This window comes from Camellia sinensis, chromosome 13, assembly GCF_055761805.1.
Source record: "Camellia sinensis isolate YWXY chromosome 13, ASM5576180v1, whole genome shotgun sequence".
In the NCBI taxonomy this organism is placed as follows: domain Eukaryota; kingdom Viridiplantae; phylum Streptophyta; class Magnoliopsida; order Ericales; family Theaceae; genus Camellia; species Camellia sinensis.
Window position 1 is genome coordinate 110,410,958 of NC_138973.1, and position 23,106 is coordinate 110,434,063.

The 23,106-nt window shown below is 34.8% G+C and overlaps 1 protein-coding gene across 8 annotated transcripts in view; it reads left to right on the plus strand.

Moving 5' to 3' along the window:
• Positions 1–6,875: 6,875 nt before the first annotated feature.
• The window catches only part of LOC114276510 (uncharacterized), a 54,657-nt gene continuing 38,426 nt past the window's right edge, over positions 6,876–23,106 (plus strand). For 2 of the 8 annotated variants that reach the window (XM_082903154.1, XM_082903158.1), the window contains exons 1-7: positions 6,876–7,215; positions 13,868–13,945; positions 14,572–14,621; positions 14,749–14,802; positions 15,030–15,082; positions 17,597–17,669; positions 17,794–17,855. In XM_082903154.1, the coding sequence (XP_082759280.1) occupies positions 7,003–7,215; positions 13,868–13,945; positions 14,572–14,621; positions 14,749–14,802; positions 15,030–15,082; positions 17,597–17,669; positions 17,794–17,855 (583 nt within the window). In that variant the 5' untranslated portion in view covers positions 6,876–7,002. The remainder of the gene's footprint in view (positions 7,216–13,867; positions 13,946–14,571; positions 14,622–14,748; positions 14,803–15,029; positions 15,083–17,596; positions 17,670–17,793; positions 17,856–23,106) is intronic. The other 6 variants (XM_082903152.1, XM_082903153.1, XM_082903156.1 and 3 more) reach the window with 5 other exon arrangements.

Genomic DNA, 23,106 nt, shown 5'->3' on the forward strand with positions numbered 1-23,106 from the left:
CTGGATGGTGTGCATTGTTTGTTGTTTATTTTTAATTTTCATTTTTAAAAATTGCAGAGCATTGGTTGGTGTGTATTATTTGGTATTTATTTTTAATTTTAATTTTTTGAAATTGCAGAGCACTGTCTGGTGCAGTGTTTGTTGTCTAATTTTGAATTCTATTTTTTGAGATTATATATCACTGACTGGTGTGCTTCAATTGGTGTTTAGTACACTTTTTTATTTATTTATTGTAAAGTATTGATAGATATACAATAACTTTGACTGGTATTATTTAGTAACGAATGAATAATGAAAACGTAATATTTATGATTAAACAACATATATATATATACCTGTGCCTAGGGGGTGGTTATCTTTAATTCAGTTCTGTAGAGTGTGTGGTACCAACAAAATTGTTGGAAGTGTTTTAAAAATGATATTTCTTTGTATTTCTCAATGTCTTAAGTTTTTGGTATGTTTTTCGATAAATTACATTTCTATTCAACTACATTTTGATCTCAATATTATTTATATCGTGTCATTAGGCACGAGCATACCTTTTATTCTGTACTTTACATACCTCTTATTTTTCACTTTTTTCACTTCTTCTCTCAAAAATCATTTAACACCAAGTTAAAAATCTTATCTCTCTGTTTATGTACCTGCTCTTCTCATCTTGATTGTAACCCTCTCTTTAAAATTAATTTTTATATTTTATTATGTGATTTGCTACTAAAATTGTTAAAAGTTCTTTATGAAGAATAATATTTCTTTATATTTTTCCAGTGCCTATCCAAAAAAAAAAAAAAAATGCTATAGACTTTACAAATTTTAACATGATGTGTATAACTTATAGCTAAATTTTGATTCTAACATAATTTACACTGTGCCTTTAGATAGTTCAATTTCTCCATCTGTGATATTCATGCATAAAAGAACTTCTTAAAGTGGGTTGTTAACTAAAATATGTTAGGAGGTTGTTAATTTTGTATTGATAATTTTTCTTTATGGCAATTATTAAACCTCATTTTGCCTTACAGTTATCTTTGTCAAATTTACATAACCAAACACTTTCAGGTTGAGACACCATTGACCTTCAACCTCTAATTATGGACAACATTATTATTTTTAGTCACGTAAATTGTTTTCTTTTATATTTATTTGAAAAAAAAAATACACATTTCTTATAAGTTGAAGTTAATTTTCTTTTCTTTTCACGATTTTTTTAATCTAATTTCCTTATAACAAAATGATCTTTTCTTATAATTTACGTATGGATGGAAACCTATGCCGAACTGTAATGCTGACTTCTTTTTCTCATTTTCTTAGATGTATAAATTTTTTAATTTTTTTTTCCTCTAATTCTTTTGTATTTATAGGTTCAATTTCTTCAAGAAAGATATGCTAATGTTGTAATCAATGATGAACGTGACCTTAATGTCATCTAGGGTTCGAGAGGTATGCCCAATTTAATTATATAGATTTTTTTTTCTTTCAAAACGCCGTATATTCTTATTTACATTATTTTTTAAACTTTCAAAACACCGTATATTTCTTTGAAATATTTGTTTTGGAACATGAACCTCGATCATTTTTTGTTTTTTGACATATTGCTTGCACAGTGCCATATACTGGCCTCGTTTGGGAAGTGGCTATTTTAGAGACTTTTTGGCATTTTAGCTATTTTAGTAGGCTATTTTAGTTTTTGTGTTTGGGAAGATGAGATAAATTTTTAGTTGAGTTGTTGTATTGAAAAGTGTGTTGAAATGATGTTTGAATTTAAAATGACAAATTTGTCCCTAAAATTATATTTTTTTAAATTGATGAGAAGGGACAAAACCGTAATTTCCCACGTGATGTAACAACTTGTCACTTTGACAATGAACCTATTTTTTTTTTTTTTTTAATAACAAAGAATGAAAAGTGGGCTTTTTGGCTTACATCTCATTTGAGGCTATAATAGTCTCATTTGCCACTTGCCAAACGGCGCCACTGTAAAATTGACATACTACTTGCACAATGCCATGTAAATTTGAAGCAGTAATTATTGTGGTTAATTTGTTATTTGTCATTTTTTTTTGCATTCTTGAATATTGGTTAATGTGCTTAATTTGTTGTTTTGCATTCTTTTTGTATTACAGAACATTGGCTGGTGTGCTTAATCTGTTATTTGACATTTTCTTTTTATTGTAGAGCATTGACTGGTGTGCTTAATTTGTTTATTTATTGCAGAGCACTGGCTGATGTATTTCGTCTAATTTTTATTATATGTTTATGTGTTAAGGGATTTACATTTTGTTATTTGTTTAAAATTTTATACTTTTATTGTGCTTGAATTTTACGTATCAATTATGTGTTTACTTTTCACTATTTCATTTACCTATAATTTTATATTCAATTACATTTTCATTCAAATAATATTTTAACCGTGCATTCAGGCACGAGTATATACTAGTACATATATATCACAAAAATGAGGAAAACTGCACATGCCGTACACATGCTACCGAAGAGTTGGCTTGAATAATGCAGACACAGGAACAGACTTTTTCGAAGCAAACGCAACTAATTTACAAAATCGTTACGGAATAAAAAAAAAAAATTTCGAATCTTTACTTTAAAATTAAGAGTTTTATTAATGAGTATTCTTAAAGTATTTGATAAGAAATTAGGGGTTGTTTGGGGTATCCTAAATAAGTGTATTTTTTGTCTTTTTTGACTAAAAAATTGAGGAAAAAAATATGGATATTTGGGTTAACTTTTTGACTTTTTATGAAAAATGTATATTAAAAAGTTGTATAAATAAGTGTATAGGGAAATAAAGTAATGGTGTAGGCCGTACGGTTGGAAGCAGCGCTGCAGAGGGTGTGTAGGAGATTGATTCTCTACTTTTCGGGCATAAATTGGTCGGTTCTGTTCAGCCCATGGGGGCCAGCACGGGTCCTTTTTTACTAATCAGAACTGTTCAATGTGTAGTCGAGTATTATATGCTTGTAAAAACTCACGTTGATTAGATATCGATAGCTATCTGATCGTGTTAGTTTTTTTTGTTAATTGTTAACTATAACACCATCCATTTTTATACAAAACTGATTTGATCATATATTTAGCGATATCCGATAGACGTGATTTTTTATAGGCATATAGTACTAGACGAGTTCTACATATTGAACGGTTCAGATTACCAAAACAAGACCTATGGTAGGCCCCCACTCGCCCAGCTCTAGCATCCAATTTAATGAATATTTTACCCCCTATTTTTTTTCTCCAGTCACTGACGGGCCCATCACATCATACCTTGTTAATTGTATTTTTTTTATTTGTATTATTATGTGGATATTTTTTTTTTAATATTTTTTTTAGTGAATAGTGTTAACTTTTTGACTTTTTGAATAACTTTTTGACTTTTATAGTGTATGCCAAACCAAGCCTAATATGTTTGTATATAGTGTATGGGAGTACGTGTATCATGTTATGTATAATTAATTTAAACATTGAGTAATGCTAGAAATTCAAAAGTTCTACCAAAATTTCTATTAAATATATCACATGACTCACACTATGTGGATTCTACACTCATGTGAAATATTTGATAAAATTTTTGGATCTGTAACATTTTTGTTAGGGAGACTTATTTATAAGTCCTTTTTCAGACACTTATAGTAGGCTAAGTCCTGTGTAATTTCTCATAAAGTTTCAAGTCCTATTTAAATAGGAATGTATTCCACAAGACCCTACATAAACATAACGTGACGTGACACTTACATAAACATAACGTAACGTGACATCTATATAAACGTAACGTAACGTGACACCTACATAAACGTAACGTGACTCCTACATAAACGTAACACAACGTATCACGTTACATTTCGCAAACTTAATGAGTTATTATTTTTTTAAATTGAATGTGAAAATGTTGCTGATTTATATTAGTGTCACGTTACATTTCATATAAATATGATCTATAGTAACATTCAATTTCCTATATAGGAAATTGAATGTTGCCATATATTATAGGTGTCATGTTACATTTATATAGGTGTCACGTACGTTACGTTTATGTAGATATGATCTATGGTAACATGCAATTTCCTATATAGAAAATTGCATATTACCATAGATCATAGGTGTCATGTTTCGTTTATGTACGTGTCACGTTACATTTATGTAGGTGTCACGTCAGGTTACGTTTATATAGATATGATCTATGGTAACATTCAATTTCCTATATATGGTTTTACTATTATTTATGATATTAGCAACTAATGTTGATGGTAAATGTGTTAACAAACTTCCCACAGGACTTATGAGAACATAAGTTTTTTAGTAGAGTCTCCCTAATAGGACTTATAAATAATTTTCCGTTTTTGTTAAAGATTATTAACCAATATCCTTAACACACTCGTTAACCAAATTCAAAAAATAAATGTATAATATAGATTTAAACTTAATAAAATGTCATACTCGCAATAATGGTAAACAATTGACTTATTTTTTCTTTTTTTCTTTGCTTGTAATTTTCAAAATTTGTAGTATTGAATAATCGAAGTAGCTTCACTTCAATCCCGCTTTTGGATTGGAGGGTCAATTTCTCTAGTTTTGGACTGATTTGAATAGTTTAAATTATAAGATTCACTGCGTAAATTATTCATATAAAAAAAATTGAGTCAGTAGATTATTCATATATAAAAAAAATGAGTCAATAGTTATATGATCGATTTATAATTGTATTGGAAGAAAAATATTTGAGATTGTCAGGAAACCTATTACAACTTGATCAGCAATTATGCAATGTAATAAATGTTAATTTTTAATTTGTCATACACCCAATTGTACAGGCCTTTCTTCTTTGCCCCATTATTGTGGGAGAATATTAGGTGTTTAAAATATGGATCTTTAGTATTTGTCAAAAAAAAAAAAAAAATAATGAATGGTCTATTTTTTTAAAGGGTTATTTGCATGGAGATCCTTTAAACTATTGAGAAGTATCACTTTGATCCCTTATATTATAAAAGTATATAAATAGATCCCCTAAACTATTGACGTGTTTCACTTTTACCCATTTCGTTACTGTATTGACATTTTTAAGACAAAAATACCCTTCAACACTCTATATAACACATCTAACAACACTTATTCTCAATTTTTCTCATTTTTCTATTTTATTATTTTTAAAAAATATTCTTTAGCAAAAATATATTTTCAAAGAATATTTAAAAAAATAAAAATAAATGAATGCTTATATTGAATTTTTTTTTTAAAAATAATAATAATGAAATTGTAAATATATGAAGTACTGGAGGGTATTTTTGTCTAAAAAATATTTAAAAATTTGGTTTAACTCATGGTGTAGTGACCGAAGGGGGTCGCCAATAGTTTAGAGGATCCATTTGTATTCTTTTATAGTTTAAGGGGTCAAAATGATACTTTTCAATAATTTGGAGGGTCCATTTGTATTTTTTTATAATCTAAGGGTCAAAGTGACACTTCTCAATAATTTAGTGGGTCTTTATGTAAATAACCCCTTTTTAAAGAAAAAATTATAAATATATCCCTTAAGATTTGCTTAAAATACAAATTGTCTTTTGTAATTTTGAAAATTACATCTCGTTGCCTTGAAATTTCGAATTTCATAACAAATGACTCATTTTATTAACAAATCATTAAGATAATTAATAGTTTTTAATAATGTCAAAATTTTATTTTTATTATTAATTTTATTTATTGTATATAAGAGTGGTTAGAAATTTCATTTTTTCAATTAATTATGTTAAACAAAAAAAATTGACAACGAGTTATTTGTAATTTTTTAAATTATAGGGAACAATCCGCATTTTAAGCAAATTTAAGAGGATGTATTTGTAATTTATCATTTTCTAAATTATATTTGGTCATCCATTTTATTAATTAAAAAGGTTAGAAATGTGATATGATCATTTAATTGCTAAAATCCAATTAACTTAATTTTTTTCATAACTAAAAATTGCAAAAATTGAATTCTTTAATAGGGGGTGAGCATGGTCCGATTTGAATTGATTTGGGAAGAAATTAGGACCTATCCATTGTTTAGGGTTCAATAAAAATTGAAATAAAAACAAACCTTTAAAATCATGAAATCGATCCAAACTTAAATATTTGAAGACGGCTGGATTCGGTTTGAAAACTCGAACCACATAATCTGTCATAAATTCAAAAAAATTCAAAAAATTAAGCAAAAATATTTTAAGAAATTCAAAAATTATATAACATTTCCAAAAAAAAAAAAAAAAAAAGTCTATCATAAATTTTAAAAGTAATAATATGCCCATTAGACAAACTATTCTCATAATATTCATCAATTAAGCAAAAATATAACATTAAGTAAATATTGTTCAACATTAAGCTGTTATGATTTTTCTAAACATAAACTTTCAAAACATAAATATATACAATATTTAACTATTAACTTAAACAAACATAATATCTAACAAATAAACATATATAGTTTAAGTTATACAATTCAATTTAATTCAAATCCAGAGCCATAAATCTAAATCTAGAACTAATCCACAAAAATCGATTATCTAATTTTTCAAACCATGATCAAACGCCGAATTAAGAGGTTGTTTGGCAAAAACTAAAATATCACACTTTTTTTAAACTTTTTAATCTTTTAAAGCCACGCTTAGAAATATATTATTTTAATAATTTTTTAATTTTTACAAAAAGATATACAAAAAAATAGAAAGAGTAATGTGAGAACTTATAATGAATTTTTGATCTTTTAATTAAAATATATAATTAACAAACGTGACCTTAAATCATGTCAACTTTCTATTTTTATAAACAATATTTTATAAAAAATAAAAAATATAACTTATTTAACACATTCTAAACAGCTCCTATAACTTATTTAACACATTCTAAACAACTCCTAAAAAATCAAACCATCTATGAAATTCACCTCCACCCGTTGAATTTGCGAATTTTTCGAATAATTTATTATTCTCAAACAGGTGAAAGCAAACAAACACAAAAATGATTCTAACGCCATCATCATCCAAATCAACCGTACACAAAAACCCCTGTTTTAGCGATTCACTATTATATATTCCCGCGCGATGGTTCTCATCGCCACCGTACGGTCAGTCTGTTTCACGCCCGTTTTCGACTCGGACAATGTCTTCTTGCTCCTCCGAAAGTCCACCTCCTACGCTGCGTACAGTCACCATTTCCTACTCACACCTCAAAGTAAGCTTCTCTCTCTCTCTCTCTCTCTCTCTCTCTCTCGACCTGTTTGGTTGCCGAGAAAATTCTCGGAGGAAAGAATTGAACCGCCTGTGTTTAGTTTGCTGTTTATGTTTTTCCCTCGGTTTCTCCACAGCCAAATTGGCACAAACTTCAATTTCCTTCTTGTGTGTTCGTGTTGTATTTGACGTATCCTAAGCTATTATTATTGAGTGATCGATGAAAATTTGCTTGTCAATAGGTTTGAATTCATATTCAAATAGGTTTAATTTGACTTAAATGGTGATAGCTGTTGCCTTTTGATTGTAATCGGACCTCCTCAAAGTAAGCTTTTCTCTTTGTTTCTCTCGACCTGTTTGGTTGCCGAAAAAATTGTCGGCAGAGAGAAGTGAAAAACCTGGAATTTGGTTGAGGTTGGAGTGTGTGTAGCGTGGTTTTGTCTCTTGTATTTTTCCTCGGTTTCTCTGCTGCCAAATTGAGTACACTCATGTTTCTTTGTTATCCTCCATTGCTATTTCATGTCCAACAAATTAAGGCTTTGTTGACAAATTTTTAGGGACGGAATCACTTTTTACACGAAATATTTTTAGTAATGAATTTGGACATTTAGTGATGAACTATTCGACCAAAATTTTAGACTCCTTTTTTTGGTACAAAATTGTTGTCCCTGCAACATTTTCAAAATTTTGTCACTGAAGGTCTTTTTTTTAAAATAACTTTTCAAGATGGTCATTTATACTGTGTTTAGATTATGGATTTGGATGGGGATTTGGAAACATAAAAGGAAAATGTGAATAAAATATTGTTATATGTCACAATTTTTTTCTATTTTTCTTTCCAAATTCTTACCCAAATCTATGATCCATTCACAGACTTAGTGACAACTCACATGATGACAGGAATTGACCTACTAATGCTTTTTGTAACAAAATTCACTTTTGAAGATGAAGAAGTTTGGTTCCTAAAACCTTCATATGTTGTGCTGGTCTTGTGTTTTTTCTCTGTCTCTCTTTGTTATTTCGCGTTCATGTTATATTTTATATATTAGTTGAATGAATGTGTAGAATTGTCCCCCTCTCTCTCTGATAGGATCCTAAGCTATTATTATTGAGTGATAGATGAAAATTCACAGGTCAGTAAGTTTGAATTCAAATTCAAATAGTTATAATTTGGCTTAAATGTTTACACTTATTGACTTTTGATTATATTTATGAAGTATAGAGCTTGGATGTCATCCTAAGGAAGAAATTAACCATTTGTTGGTTGTTGGGTGGAAAATGGCCAACAATATTGTAATTTTGATCAGTAAAGTCAAACGTGTATCATATAGATGAGTATCTAAAGGGGATGCTTCCATGTAGGCATGTACAAAGGTTAAACCAATATTATCTAATGGCTCTCGAAACAAAAGAGGCTTGTATTCTCAAAAGACAAACATAAAAATGCCAACAGATTCTTACAAATGAAGAGAATCTACAAATTGATGAATATTATTGAGTATAACCTTTCCAATGATGAATATTCTTAAGTAAAACCTTTCCAATGACCTAAACTAGGTAACGCGGCAAAAAAAAAAAAAAAAAAAAAAAAACAGAAGAAAAACTGTCTAAATGGTTGCTCCCGAACTCCTTGAAACGTCATCCTATTCCGTTTGCTTTACAAAATCCACATAAAGCACAAAGGAGCAGATAGTCAGGCTTTGCATCTTTGCTTTCCCACCCTATTTCCTTACCAGCCAAACATAACCCCGTCACATCTATTTGAAAAACCTGCTCCATCCCAAACACTGTTAAAGCCAACCTCCACAACTCCTAGCCACTTACACTGAATAAACAAATGAGAAACTAATTCCTCATCATATTATAAAGGCAATACCAATTTACAACTATTGTCGTGTCTTGATGAGATTGTTGACTGTCAAAATCTTCTCATAAGCCACATTCCATGCAACAAATACAACCTTGGACGGAGCCCTAACCCTCCATCCAAATGCCTTTTCTCAAAAAATTCATCCTTTTACTATCTAAAAGAACCATATAAACAAACTTTACATGAAACCTCCCTTTATTTAATACTAGCCACCACAAAGACTCCACCCCTTCTCAAATGCTTATATAACTATAAATGCAAATTAAGAAGGTTAGATAACTGATCCAGTTCCCAATTCTTACAAAGTCGCCCTCAGTAGTGCAACATCCTAAAAACATCTATGCCTCGAGCATAATCTGCCGAGGTTTTTCCTTTTTTTTTTTTTTTTTTTTTGAATTTTTTCAGTTACAAGAAGAAAAATGGAAAGAAAAGATCTCTCCAACACCTCATCTGTGCACTACATATGCCACCAAAACTTTACCCAATCTTCCCTTCCCACCACCTTAAAGCTAGTACTTCTCAAGAAATCCTCCCAAACTAGACAAGTACCCTTCCGCAACCCTCTCCTATGATATACATCATCAGTTCCAAAGAAGTCCAATCACCCCAAGAGTTGTCATATGTTGTAGTCACCACCCTTCTCCCGTATGTACATCTCACATGCAAATCTCCATAACCACTTTTCCAAGAGGGTTGTATTGAAGATATCCACCAACTAATCCCTAAACCATCTTCCTTCACCAGACTGCCACACAGTATCCCAATCCACAAGATGGTATTTGAACTCCTTCCCTACACCACCCCATAGAAAGTCTAGCTATAGCATTTTAAGACTCCTTGCCACCGAGACTACAATTGTGGGTAGTGATATAAAATAGGTTGGACGGCTTGAAAAGTACTCTTAATGTGTTGGATAGAAACTTCCTCTTCAACCCTACCAATCTTTTTTGGAACAGCTCCACTGTCCCATCCCAAACCGCCTTAGCATTAAATAAAGACCTTCTAACAAACCTACCTTAAAACCTTCCGTTAACCCCCTTAATTGTCCTACTAGTAATTCTACACAAAGCCTCCATAACTAGAATGAAAAAAAAAAAAGTGATGACAGATTCACTTACTTCGAACCCCTTGGTGTGTGAAAGAAACGAATTGGTGATCCATTCACCAAAACCGAAAACTGAATTGAAGACATACAATAATGAATCCATTGCCTCCATCTACATCCAAAACCCATCCATCCCAAGTATAATAGAAAATCCCAATCACATGATCATATGAATTTTCAATATCTAGCTTACAAATGACCCTCGCCTCACTAGTATGTATTATGGAATCAACACACTTACTAGGCACAAGTATGACCAGTGTTTTAAAAGGAGTGTGTGCCTAAGCGCGAGGCGTAGCCTTGCGCTTCGAACAGGTCAAAGTGAGGCGCAATATGCAAGGCGCAGCTTAGGCGCTGAGGCGAGGGCTTTTTTTTCGAGCCGTGGGCTTCATGGGCTTTACTTATTTTTTTGCTCAAACTATTGATTAAGTGTTTTTTTTGTGGGCATACCCACAGGGATTCAAAGCTCTTCTATATAAAATGACCAAACGTGGTCAAAATAGAGCAGAAAGTGATAAAAGATTGATTGTTATGCTTTATATCTTTTGTCGGATATTATATTTCTAGTTTTTAGAAGATTGAATGTTATGTTTAAAGATTATCAGAAATGGTTATGATTTTTGAAATTCTATATATATTTGTTATGTTGAAAAGTTTGTCTATTTTATAATTTTGCTTTTCTTCTACCACTTGCGCTTCGCTTTGGTGAGACGCACACCTTGCCTTGTGCCTCTGACTTAGGCTATAGAAGACCTTATCGCCTCAGTGCACCCAGAGCCTTTTAAAACACTGAGTATGACATCCAAAATCTGATGACCATGCATAAAAGCATTTTGAGAGTCAGAAAACACCAATTGTAACACATCTTTCAAAGGTTTTAAAAAGCGGCCGCAACCGTTACGTAACGCCGTTACGTAACGGTTGTGGTAGTTACCGCCACCCGTTATGGCCGCTTTTGCAGTGTGATTGAGATTCACAGGTGTATCAGCCGTAGCGACTGCTATAGCGGTCGTAACGGCGCCGTAACGGCCATAACGGCCTGTTATGCACCGTTACATAACGGTTCCGAATTGTTTCTTTCAAAAAAACACAAAAAAAAAAAAAAAAAAAAAGTTGAAAATGGGGGAAGAGAGATAGAGAGAGAAGAGGGAAGATGGAGGAACAAGAGATAGAGAGAGAGAATAGGAAATATGAAGAACATGTTATTGATTTGTTGAAGTTGTAAGACCTATGCTATTTTATTCAGCTATTACCACTCAACCATTTTATTTGTGTGTCTATTTATATATTGTTTGAAAATAATAATAATAATAATAATAATAATAATAATAATAATAATAAGTGCGGTCATTATCTATTTGGCTTGATTAATATATATATATATTTAGACTTTTATTTATTCTCTTACTTTTGTCATTGTTTATCTTATATATAATAGTTAGTGATTATTTTTTGTAAAATATAAAGTCATTAATTATTAAAATAAAATGTAAAAAACTCAGTTTATAGTGATTTAAAAATATGAAATATATTGGATCAAACTTAAAAATTTATAAAAATTGATCAATATTTATTTTAAAACCCAATAAATATGATCATGAAAAAAAAATATGCGTATCGGTAAGTTTTTTTCAAATTGTGCGAAAAATAAAAAAATTCACGATTCCGATTACCGCAACCGTTACGCTACGGCCTTTACACCCCGCAACCGCAACCGCGCCACCACCACCGTTACGGCGACCGCAACCGCTTTTCAGAACCTTGCATCTTTCAGATAGATGGCCAACACTTATGCCAACAATTCATATTCCCTACCAAGCAAAATAACAAGTTGAAAGTCTCTTCAATGTGCTCCACACACCCTTTATTAGGGATTAAAGCTACAAAGGAAGCATTCAAAGTTTCAAAGTTTTTTCAAACATGCGCTCGTGAAAATAATTCATCATACCCATCATCTCCTCTCTCACCACATTCCAATAATTTAGAAAACTGGTCATAGTTATACCATCAGATCTTGGAGTTTTGTCCCCATTAACGTCCTGTAGGGCTCTAAGGATCTCATCTTCCAAGAAAGGTCTATCCAGCTGCTCCACCCCCTCAATTGATATGCTGCCAAAATCGATGCCATCCATTCATAGACTCCACCCCCTATTCTCCCCAAACAAACCCACAAAAGCTTGCAATTCACTCCTAATCTCTAACTTCCCTAAGAACCCTTCTATCAATCCACACCCTCATGAGATTATTCCTCCGTCGAATATTAGCTATTATGTGAAAAAACCAATGTTCTTAATTCCTTCCTTAGTCCGTCCTTAGGTCACAGGGACCTAGCCTTTTGGTTTCCGACTAATTTGTTCTATCTTTGGTATTCTCCCATACTCCACTGCCTTCTCCTCTAACCTGCCATCATCCTCCGAAAGGCCATTAATAGCCTCTTCCTCGTCAAGACTTTGAATATGTTCTGGCATCTTTGCCTTAGGTACCTCTAACCTGCCAAACTCCCCATATTCCATCTTTTTAGATCTGCTTTTAAAAACTTAACTGCTTATCTAGAACAAGGCTATGATTACCCCTAACTTGGTAGCCTCTCCCCCAATCAGGCATCTTGTCACAAAAACCATTGACCTGCAACCACATATTCAAATCTCATGTCATTGCTTTCTACCAATGAAAATTCAAATCTTATGATTGAGTGTCTTCATCAAGATAAAGAGCAATTAGCTCAATCTAAAAAACATGGCCACCAAATTGAGTAGAATCGTCCCGAAGAACAACCAGAAATTTTGTTTTGTTTTGTTTAGAGGAAGCTCACAAGATCAATAGTATTTCCCCAGGCATTGATAATTCTGTTAGTGGAATCTATGTTTAGCCATCCGAAAGAAGTTTGATGGTCTCAAATGAAGGTCCTTCAAGCTTGGTTCTTTCAGTTGTGAAGCCACAATACTTGTAGTTCTACGAGTTTGAGTTGAGCATAAAGTTACTGAAGCATCATGAGAGATCAATAGAATTTCCCTAGGCATTGATAATATGGTTAATGGAGCTCATGTTTATCAATTTGAAAGAAATTTAATGGTCTCAAGTGAAGGTCCTTCAAGCTTGATGCTTTCAGTTGTGCAGCTACAATATGTGGAGTTGTACAAGGTCAAGGATAATTTTACTATAGCACCATCAATTTTCTTTAAAGAGGTTATCAAGCTTTCACAGCTTAGTCAGTCAAACAGGACCGTGCTGGTGATGGAAAAAATGTTTTTGAAATTAAATTGTAAAGTCTATGATGTATGAGAATTGAATCTTGGAAAATTCAAATATATTTATCAACTTTGAGGACAAGGCTATTTTCAAATAGGTTTAATTAGGCTTAAATGCTGATAGTTATATTGCATTTTGAGTGTATTTTGATGTGCTTAATTACTCTGTGTAAAGTGTAGATATTGTATGGCATTGTAAGGAAGAAATGAAACATTAGGTGGTTGTTAGGTGCAAGATCACCCACAAATGTGCTCAAAAGGTGAACGCTTGACCACCCAAGTGATCAAACCCTTTGATATTACCATATTTCTAGTTACATTCCTTTTGGAACGTTACAATGCTCTGTCTAAGTGTGTTGCGTGTGTGTGTGAGCCTTTGATATTAACCTTTCAATTATTATTATTATTTTTTTTTTGGAATTGATGGATGCAGGATAAGAACATTGATTTGTCGGCGAAGATTGAAGAAGGTTTTGGACCCAATGGGTTGGGAATTTTGTCGATATCAGATGTATGAAATGAATTTTTTCACATCTTTGCTTGAATAATGCAAGTCTATTTGTCATCTCTTGATTTCAATTTTGGATACGTATAGACAATTGTATGCTCTTATTTGTTCAGTATGCTTGAAGTTTGCAGAACTAACCCCACTGTATAGATGAATTGTTTTAGTTTGAAAAAAATGTCATTCTTTACAATCTAATAACAGGAACCCCACCATATGTAATTCTTGTTCATGGTCCTGTTTGTAAAAATCCATGAGAACTTTTTTGTATTATAAATAATAATCTTTGTTAGCCCCGGGATGATTGTGCATCAAAAGCTTGATACTTGCATCAAACAGTGTGTAAGAAACCATGCTGTCTATATATATTAACTTAGGAAAATTCTGTTCATACATAAAGTTCATATAAAACCACTTTACAAGAATGATGTGGCAATGCCATTATTGTAAATAAATGCATCTTCAATGGTATTTTTTTGAAGTGAATGGTCCATAATGAGCCACATCATTATGTATAAAAATTTTGTATGGATTTTTTGTTTGTATAGCATTACTCATTAACTTATAGAGCTTGATAGCTGCTTTCATTTATTGGAACTAATCACTTTATATACAATTCGTGATTGCTTTAGGTTCCTGAGTATTCTTCATTGCGTCAAAATCTTCTGTGTCTTTCACCTAGGTATAAGCTGTTGAATGGATTTTCTGTATTTATTTTTGATGAATCTGCAGATATTAAATACAAGGATTGTTATTATTATTTTTTAAAAATCATAATACCTATTGGATTGATCTTTTTCTTTTATCAGATTAGCCTGTCTGCCTGAAGATGTGAAGAAAGAACTGGAAGATCCTAACAGTAGGTAATACAAGAATTGCTTTCTAATTTTCCACTTCTTTAATGGTTAGTTGTCACTCACTGCTAGGTATAAACAAATATTGTGTCCCTCTCTTTGCTTAAAATTGGTTACTTTTGACAATACAAGTTTTATCAAGTTTCAGTTTTTTTATTTTATTTTAAAAACAATATGTTTGTTTTCATCCACTTTTATCATTTCAATTTTTTTATAACTTCTGGATGAATGCCTAGGTACAATTTTGGATGGAGTCATGGGAAAGAGAAGCTAGAATCTGGAAAACCAGGTAGACTTGTCCCGAGTCAATTATGTTAGCCAATTATATGAGCTTATAAACAATGCAGCACTATGTTAACTACCCAAATCTAATCTTAAACATGAGGAAACCTCTATGGACCACTAAGTTGTTCTTGATTGACCATTAAATTGTTTAGGATTAGGTAAGAAGTCGAGTATGCTTTTTGTATTTTGCATCCTTTCCACAACACTAAATGATCTCTTCAATAGTTACTGCTTCAAAAATTGCTCTCATGCTGTTTTGTATATCTATTGGAAAGCTTCTTACTGAAACATACAAATTTAACTCTAGGAATTCTATCATATGCTTTTCCTAATTTCAAAAAATCGTGTTCTAATATTTTCTTCTCTAGTAAACCATGTATACTGCCTAAAAAGTAGTTTTCTGTGGTAGCAAACCTCCTTGGATTGAAGCCAGAATGGTTCTCACTGATTCTACTTTATGGTTTATCTGCGGTAGCAAACCTCTAAGCTCAAGTGCACGGTCGCATAAGTGACAATGTACTGTGAGTTCAAGCCTGATTTTCATAAATGCAAGCCCTGGTTGATCCAAAATGCTCCTGACCTCTACCGTGATCTTCTTGAGGAGGCAAGTGCAAAGGAAACTGATGAAGTCTCCAATTGCTTCCTGTCCACTCTAAATTCCAATGGAATTGCCCCTTCTGGTGGTTCTTCAATTTCAAAGGAAGAAAAAATAAAATGCCTTCCTGCGGGAAGATAGAAAAAAAAAATGAAAGAGAAACAAGGATTTGTAGCCAAAGGTGGTGCATAACAAGTGAAAATGCATGACCGTTGTGTAAGGCCTGGATCTTTCTAGTGTTAAATTTAGTGATTGTTCAGAAGAGCATGGGAAGACGCTTGCCACCAGAGCCTCTGTTGTTAAGGGACCAACTGAAAAAAGAGTTGTGTGATGTTCAAGTAGACATAACATAACCAATAATGTTTTTGGAGTTCCTCAGAGACCTGGCTTGATGTGCCAGAATCTGTATTATCCTTTGTTGAGGATGAAAAAAGGGCTCCAATTGTTGATTTTTGAGTGGGGTGTGGTACCTTTCTTTCCATTGGCTTGACTCTTCATCAAATCTAGTGTACTCTGAAATCAAAGGGTTGTAATAAATAAAATTGAAGGCAGTGGATACTGTTCTTATATTTTATGCTTAGTGCTGTTTTTTTTTTTTTTTTTATTCTTTTTCTCCTCTCTCTCTCTCTCTCTCTCTTCTTTTGTGTGTGTGCTTGTGTGTATTTACACATCCACAGAATCAAAATAATGGGCTAACTAACAGCTTTCAAAATATCTAGAAGTATCTTTGGACATAAAATTTAATATTTTGTTGACCTTGCCAAATCAAGTCTTAAATCCTATCAAATGGGATCGGCTATATGAATTCTTCTTCTCCACTCGACTCTATCAATGGCCACTTGGTTTGTCAAATTAAGGAGATTTCTATTTACTACACTAGCCCATGTCAATCTAGGTCTGATCCTTCCCCTAACAATTCCATCTACAGTCACTGTAGCGCATCTCTTCACTACTGCCTTTGTTGGTCTCCGTTGTATATGACCAAATCATCTCAATCTATTCTCTCTCAACTTATCTTCTATTGGTACTACTCATACCAATTCACGAATATACTCATTCCTAACTCTGTTTTTTCTAGTCTTGCCACTCATCCACCTTAGCATCCTCATCTCAGTGATACTCATCTTATCTATATGTTGTTTCTTAGTTACCTAACATTCTGTCCCATACAATATCACTAGTCTCATGGCCGTTCTATAGAACTTTCTTTTTAGTTTAGTGGGTACTCATTTACTATTTTGCTAACCTTAAGAGTGGAAAACGATATCACAAGTTTTTCTAAAGAAACTCAGCATTCTCAAACAATAGAAGTTCATTTATTCACACTTCTAGCTGGTGAATTCCTATCTGGGTGATAACTTTTGATATGCCAGCTAAAGGTTATTGTTGTGGGGTGTTTATCTTTTTGGTTTTAGTCATATTGTGAAATATAGGATTTTTAATTTACTTCAGTTACATTAAATCTTTTAGTGAAATAAGAGTTATGATGACAACAACATATCTCTGATTCCAGCTTTATTTACCTCAGTGGCCTAAGTAGGGAAATTAATTTAAGAATTATTCATATCCAGCCCATGGTTAGTCAAGCTGGTTTCAAGGTTGAATCTCCAATTTGTTTATCGTGAGACCTCAATTTTGCCAAGAGTGAGTGGTGAAAGAAGATTATGTTGCTAAAGAAGGAACTTTTAAGCATGAAATTTGATGAGAACTTGATGTGTTATAGCGTGTAATCTAATCAGCCTATCTTTTGGCATATTTACAGTAGTAAAGTGTAGATGCAAATTGATTATTGTTTGTATATATATGTATGCGTAGCACAAATATCTATATATAGATGTGAGGTCGTGTATGTGTCAGGTTTAGTTCATGCTTTTCTTACACTTTGTATACCTGGTAGAGATTTTTATGCTTTTTATTGTGCAGACATCTTGAAAGGCTCTTTCTATGCAAATCCAATATTCGATACACCTACAACTGATGAATCTCTTGTTCAACGGTAAGTCTAAGAAAAACCTTTTCTATTTTTTGGTGCTTCTACATGTCTGTTGTACAAGGCACTATTGTGCACCACATATGGTGATGTGATTTCACAACTTCTGCTTTCATGTTATGTCTTCTAGGTACCCATCATATTGTGGATCAAATATATGGCCTGATAGGGCTCTTCCAGAACTTGAAGTGGGTATGTTTTCATCTAACTTTTTAATCACTAGAGCTGTGGATTACTTGCATGTGTCCATTTGTTCTTAGAATAATATCTTTGTGATTGTGATTTTGCTTAGCCGTCATTAGTTGTAGTTTCCTTTTGTGCCTTGAGGCTTCTATTGTACGTTTCATATTATAAATCTATAAGGGAGTGATGGTCTCATCATCCCCTAAGTTTGATTTCTCCTAAAATAAATATGGTATCAGAGCCATGTTCATCATCCACCTTTACCTAACGACCATAGTACCACCATGCTACACCGCTAAACCACCACACACCACTAGGACCACCCGACAGCCACCCAAGGCCCAGTCGACAGCCACCCATGCCCATGCGACACCGCTAGAGCCTATTTTGGCTCTTCTACAGCCTCACCTAGGGCTCAGGACTTGGACAGGACAATTTCAACACCTCTCTTGATGCTTGATTAGGGTTTCGGCAGCCTCTCTTTGCCCCAGCCTATGTTTTGATTGACCCATTTGGTTCTTTGTTTCTCCCTTGCTACAAGTCTTCACTTTATTACTGAGAGTATTTCAGTCCCTGTTTTGATTGATGGTACCTTCTCCCTATTTTTTGTTTAATTTTTTGGGTCAATATATGGCCCTAATCCTCAGCCTTGACTAATTGTATCTCTCCATCGTTTATGGTTGATTATATGTGCCTTGATTCCAGTCATTTTTCCTTCTTCCACTAGTAGTGATTGTTGCAGGTTGTTGTTTAGATAGTAGCATAGTAAGATGGCTGAACTTACGAGTGAATCCACCACTAGTTCCTAGCCACCTAAAGGGGAGAGTTCCATTATGACTACTGCATAAGAAAACCTTAACCCTAGCCTAAAAATCACCACCTCTTTGTTTAATGGACGGAACTATCTTGCATGGTCGCAATATCTGACACTTTTCTTGAAAAGCCGAGGAAAAATGGGTTATGTTGATGGGAGAATCCAAGCTCCTAGTACCACTGATCCTAGTTATGACCAATGGGAGATTACAAATTCTCTAATTATAGGGTGGCTCATCCACTCAATGGTTCTTGATATTTGGTGAGGGCTACTTATCTATGGATACAACTCAGGATATTTGGGATGTTGTGGCTACTACCTATTCCTGAAAGGGGAATTTTTCACAGACCTTTGAGTTGCGCCGCTCAATTAAGCGCTCAATACAGGGTGAGATGACCATCCTTCAGTACTTTACCTTCCTCAGTAATAACTAAAAACGTCTGGATCATCTTCAGGACTACAAATCAGTCTACTCAACCGATTCTGTAGGGTACCGCAAATTTATTAAGAGAGGGTCTTCAAATTTTTGGAGGGTCTCAATGTGGAGTTTGATCCTGTTCGAAGTCGTGTCCTTGGTATGGATGTTCTCCCTTCCTTTCAGGACGCGTTTGCTTATGTTCAGAATGAGGAGAGTCGCCGCTCAGCTATGCTTCCTCGTGCCTCTATAGAGCACTCAGCCTTAGTCTCTACTCCTCATAGAGATGGAGATCGTCTGTCCTATGGTACACGCAATCCTTCTGAGAATGATACTTTGTTCTGTGACTACTGTCGACGGCCTAAACACACTCGTAAGACATGTTGGAAGCCTCATGGTACTCCATCTGGGGGTTGTAGTGATCGCTCTGGTAGTCGAGGGGGTCGATCCGGACAGTCTAGAGGACATGGGTCTAATCCACGTGTCCATCATTCTAGTGCAAATGATACACATGACTCTGTTCCAGCTATCTCGTCTACTGATATTGTGTTTGGTATGTAATCTTCTGAGTTTGAGGATGCTCTACGTTACTTGCTAGACAGCCGGACTTACACAACTCCTACCGGTGCAGGTAACTTAGCCTTTTTTACAAATGCTTTCCTATCTCATAAAACTTTGCCTTGGATTATTGATTTTGGTGTCTTGGATTATATGACTGGATCTTTTGATCTTTTTTCGGAATATGAGCCCTTTTCAAGTTAGGACAAAGTTAGGATTGCTGATGGTACAATTTTTTCTGTTTCTGGGAAAGGTTTAATCTATGCCACATCTTTATCTTTGTCATCAGTTTTATATGTTCCCAGTTTCTTTGTTTATCTTCTATCATTGAGTCGTCTTACTCAGGATTTGAATTGAAGTGTAACCCTTTTTCCCGATCATTGTCTTTTTTAGGACCTTATCACGAAGACGATTGGCAGTGGTAGAGTAGAGAATGTTATCTGCATCTTGGATCAGGCATATCACATAGCTCATCATACCATCTAGTCTCCAACCACCAAGGATGACGTTTGGCTTTGGCACCGGTGTCTGGGACATCCATTTTTTTTATTACTTAAGCATTTGTTTCCTTCTTCTTTTAAGAACAATAATGTTTCTGAGTTTAATTATGAGTCGTGTCAACTTGGCAAACAACACCGAGCTTCTTTTGCTCTAAGTATTAATAAAAGTTTCGTTCATTTTTCATTGATTCGTTTTGATGTTTGGGTCCTTCTCGTGTTGTTTCATTAAAAGGCCATAGATAGTTTGTCATCTTCATTGATGATTTTTCTCACACTACTTGGGTGTATTTACTAAAAGGAAAGAGTGAGGTTCTCTCTGTGTTTCAAACATTTCATCAGATGATTTATGCTCAATTTGGGGCTGTTGTAAAAATTATGCATTCAGATAATGGGGGTGATTATATTGATTCGGGGTTAGGGAAATGCTTCAGCACTTATGGCATTATTCATCAGACTTCTTGCACCAACACCCCTCAGCAAAATGGGGTTGTGGAACGCAAGAATCGTCATTTTCTTGATATAGCTCGTTGCATGACTTTTTGTATGCATATGCCTCGATCTTACTGGGGTGAAGCTGTCCTCACCGCTGCCTATCTTATCAATCACCTTCCGAAACCCCTCTTTAGGTATTCTTCGGCTCTCAGCCCGTGTCTTCTATTCTCCTCAAAGTTTTTGGGTGCCTGCTTTGTTCACAATCATTCCCTTACTCGTGGTAAATTGGATCCTCATTCTCTTAAATGTGTCTTTCTTGGGTATTCACCCACTCAAAAAAGGTATTCACCCACTCAAGAATGTGTCCATGGATGTCACATTCTTTGAGTCCCAGTCCTACTTCTTGTCTTTCCGGTTTCCGAGTCATCCCTTCAAGGGAAGCCTTGGTGTGAAGAGATTCTTGGCATAGGAGTATTACTTGTTTCTAAACCTTTATGTAAAAATTGATGTATTATTGATTGTTATATTGATATTTATTACAATGATTCATGATTCCTATATATAGAAGAGGGTGAGTGTGTAGTAGGTAAGGAGTAGGTGAAGTGGAGGTGGTAGTGGTGTAGTGGGTTAGGTTTAGTGGAGTAGGTGAGGTGGTAGTGGTGTAGTGGGTTAGGTTTAGTGGAGTAGGTTTAAGTGGGTGAAGTAGGTGATAGGTTTTAACAGCCCCCCGCAAACTCAAGGGGGATAGGAACTAGCCAACTTGAGTTTGGAGAGAGTAACAAAACAAGAAAATAGACGAATACATAAAAAAAAGAGGATAGGAGACACTGTATGGTCGTGTCAGACCGATGGTGAAGACACTGTATGGTGGTGTCATAACGTTGTAGAGGACACTGGATGGTGGTGTCATAACGTTGTAGAGGACACTGTATGGGGGTGTCATAACGGTGTAGAAGACAGTTTATGGGGTCATGTCGGACCGTTGTAGAAGACAGTTTATGGGGTCATGTCGGACCGTTGTAGCAGACAATGTTGTGACAGTTGTTGTGACAGTTTACGGAGTCTTGCTGGACCCTTGTAGAAACTAACCGGAATCAATGTCGGGACAGTTTACAGAGTCTTGTCGGACCCATAAAGGAGCTAACCGGAATCAATGTCGGGACAGTTTACAGAGTCTTGTCGGACCCATAAAGGAGCTAACCGGAATCTATGTCGGGACAGTTTACAGAGTCTTGTCGGACCCATAAAGGAGCTAACCGGAATCTATGTCGGGACAGTTTACAGAGTCTTGTCGGACCCATGAAGGAGCTAACCGGAATCAATGTCGGGACAGTTTACAGAGTCTTGTCGGACCCTTAAAAAGTCGCACCCTCAAAAGGTGTGCCAAATCTTTCAAAAGGCGTGCCATCAAAAGGCGTGCCCAATCCATAAAAAGGTGTGCCGGACATGATGGCGAGGCACGTGAGCGCCTTGGCTTGCGCGCCCGTTTTGTCGTCTGTCGGCAAGTGGCGCGCGATGCGCGTGTCTGCCTCTTCGTCAGGGTCTTTATAAACTGAGGCGGAGGCTGTGCTTGAGGCAGAAGCGAAGACAAAAAAACCTTGTGAAAAAAACTTCTGAAAAACTCTTCATTTTTCTGAGAGAGATATTCGTTTTCTGAGAGATTGCCTCTAAGAGCTGCAAATCTTGAAACACTCTGTAACCAACCCTTCCGAACATTACCAGTCTGAAATTTCTATTTCGCTGAAACACTTAGCAACCCAAAACATGGCCTCTTCTTCCCGGTCAGCTACCCAGAATATGGCCTCTTCGTCCCGTGGTCTGCTCACTCTCTTTCCCGACCTCAACGAGTCAACAAGAGAGGTAACTGGTGCGGTAGCCAGTGAACCTCAACCAAACACCTCTGGTTTTGCTCCGTTGAACTTTCCGATGCGGTCTGTGGAGCAAAAAATGGCGGTGCAAACTGATATTGAGGCCAATCAGTATACTTTGAAGTCATGTGTGGAAACCATGACTGCAGTCACAAACTTGTCGAACCGGCTTCAAAGTAGGACAAATGAGGTGCAGCAGTTAAACGCCCAACTGGCTCTGCTCCAACGCATGTATAAGGATGCGCGAGCAGAGATAAGTGTGCTAAAGGCAGAAAATAAGGAGCTGAAGCGGAAGGCCACCGTGATGTTCCGATTTGGAGGTCCACCATATGCTGCAGTGGAGGAGCAGGGAGGAGTGAACGTGCTCGGTGGATTAGGAAACACGGAGGCAGCACCGTCAAGGGCCGCGCAGGACGGAGGCAAAAAAAAGAGACCGGCAGTAGAGTAGAGAAGGGTAAAGAAAAATCCCTCCTGGGGAGGGAGGGTGTTGTGTGTGTGGTGGTTGTTGGTTTGGTTGTTGGTTTGGTTGTTGTTGTTGTTGTTTTTTTTTTTTTTTTTTTTTTTTTTTTTTTTTTTTTTGTGTGTGTAAAATTGGGATTGGGGTTGATCCCGGCAAGAAGAAACGACAAGTTTGTGGGAAGGAAAACGAGTGGGGTGTGAATGGATTGTTGGT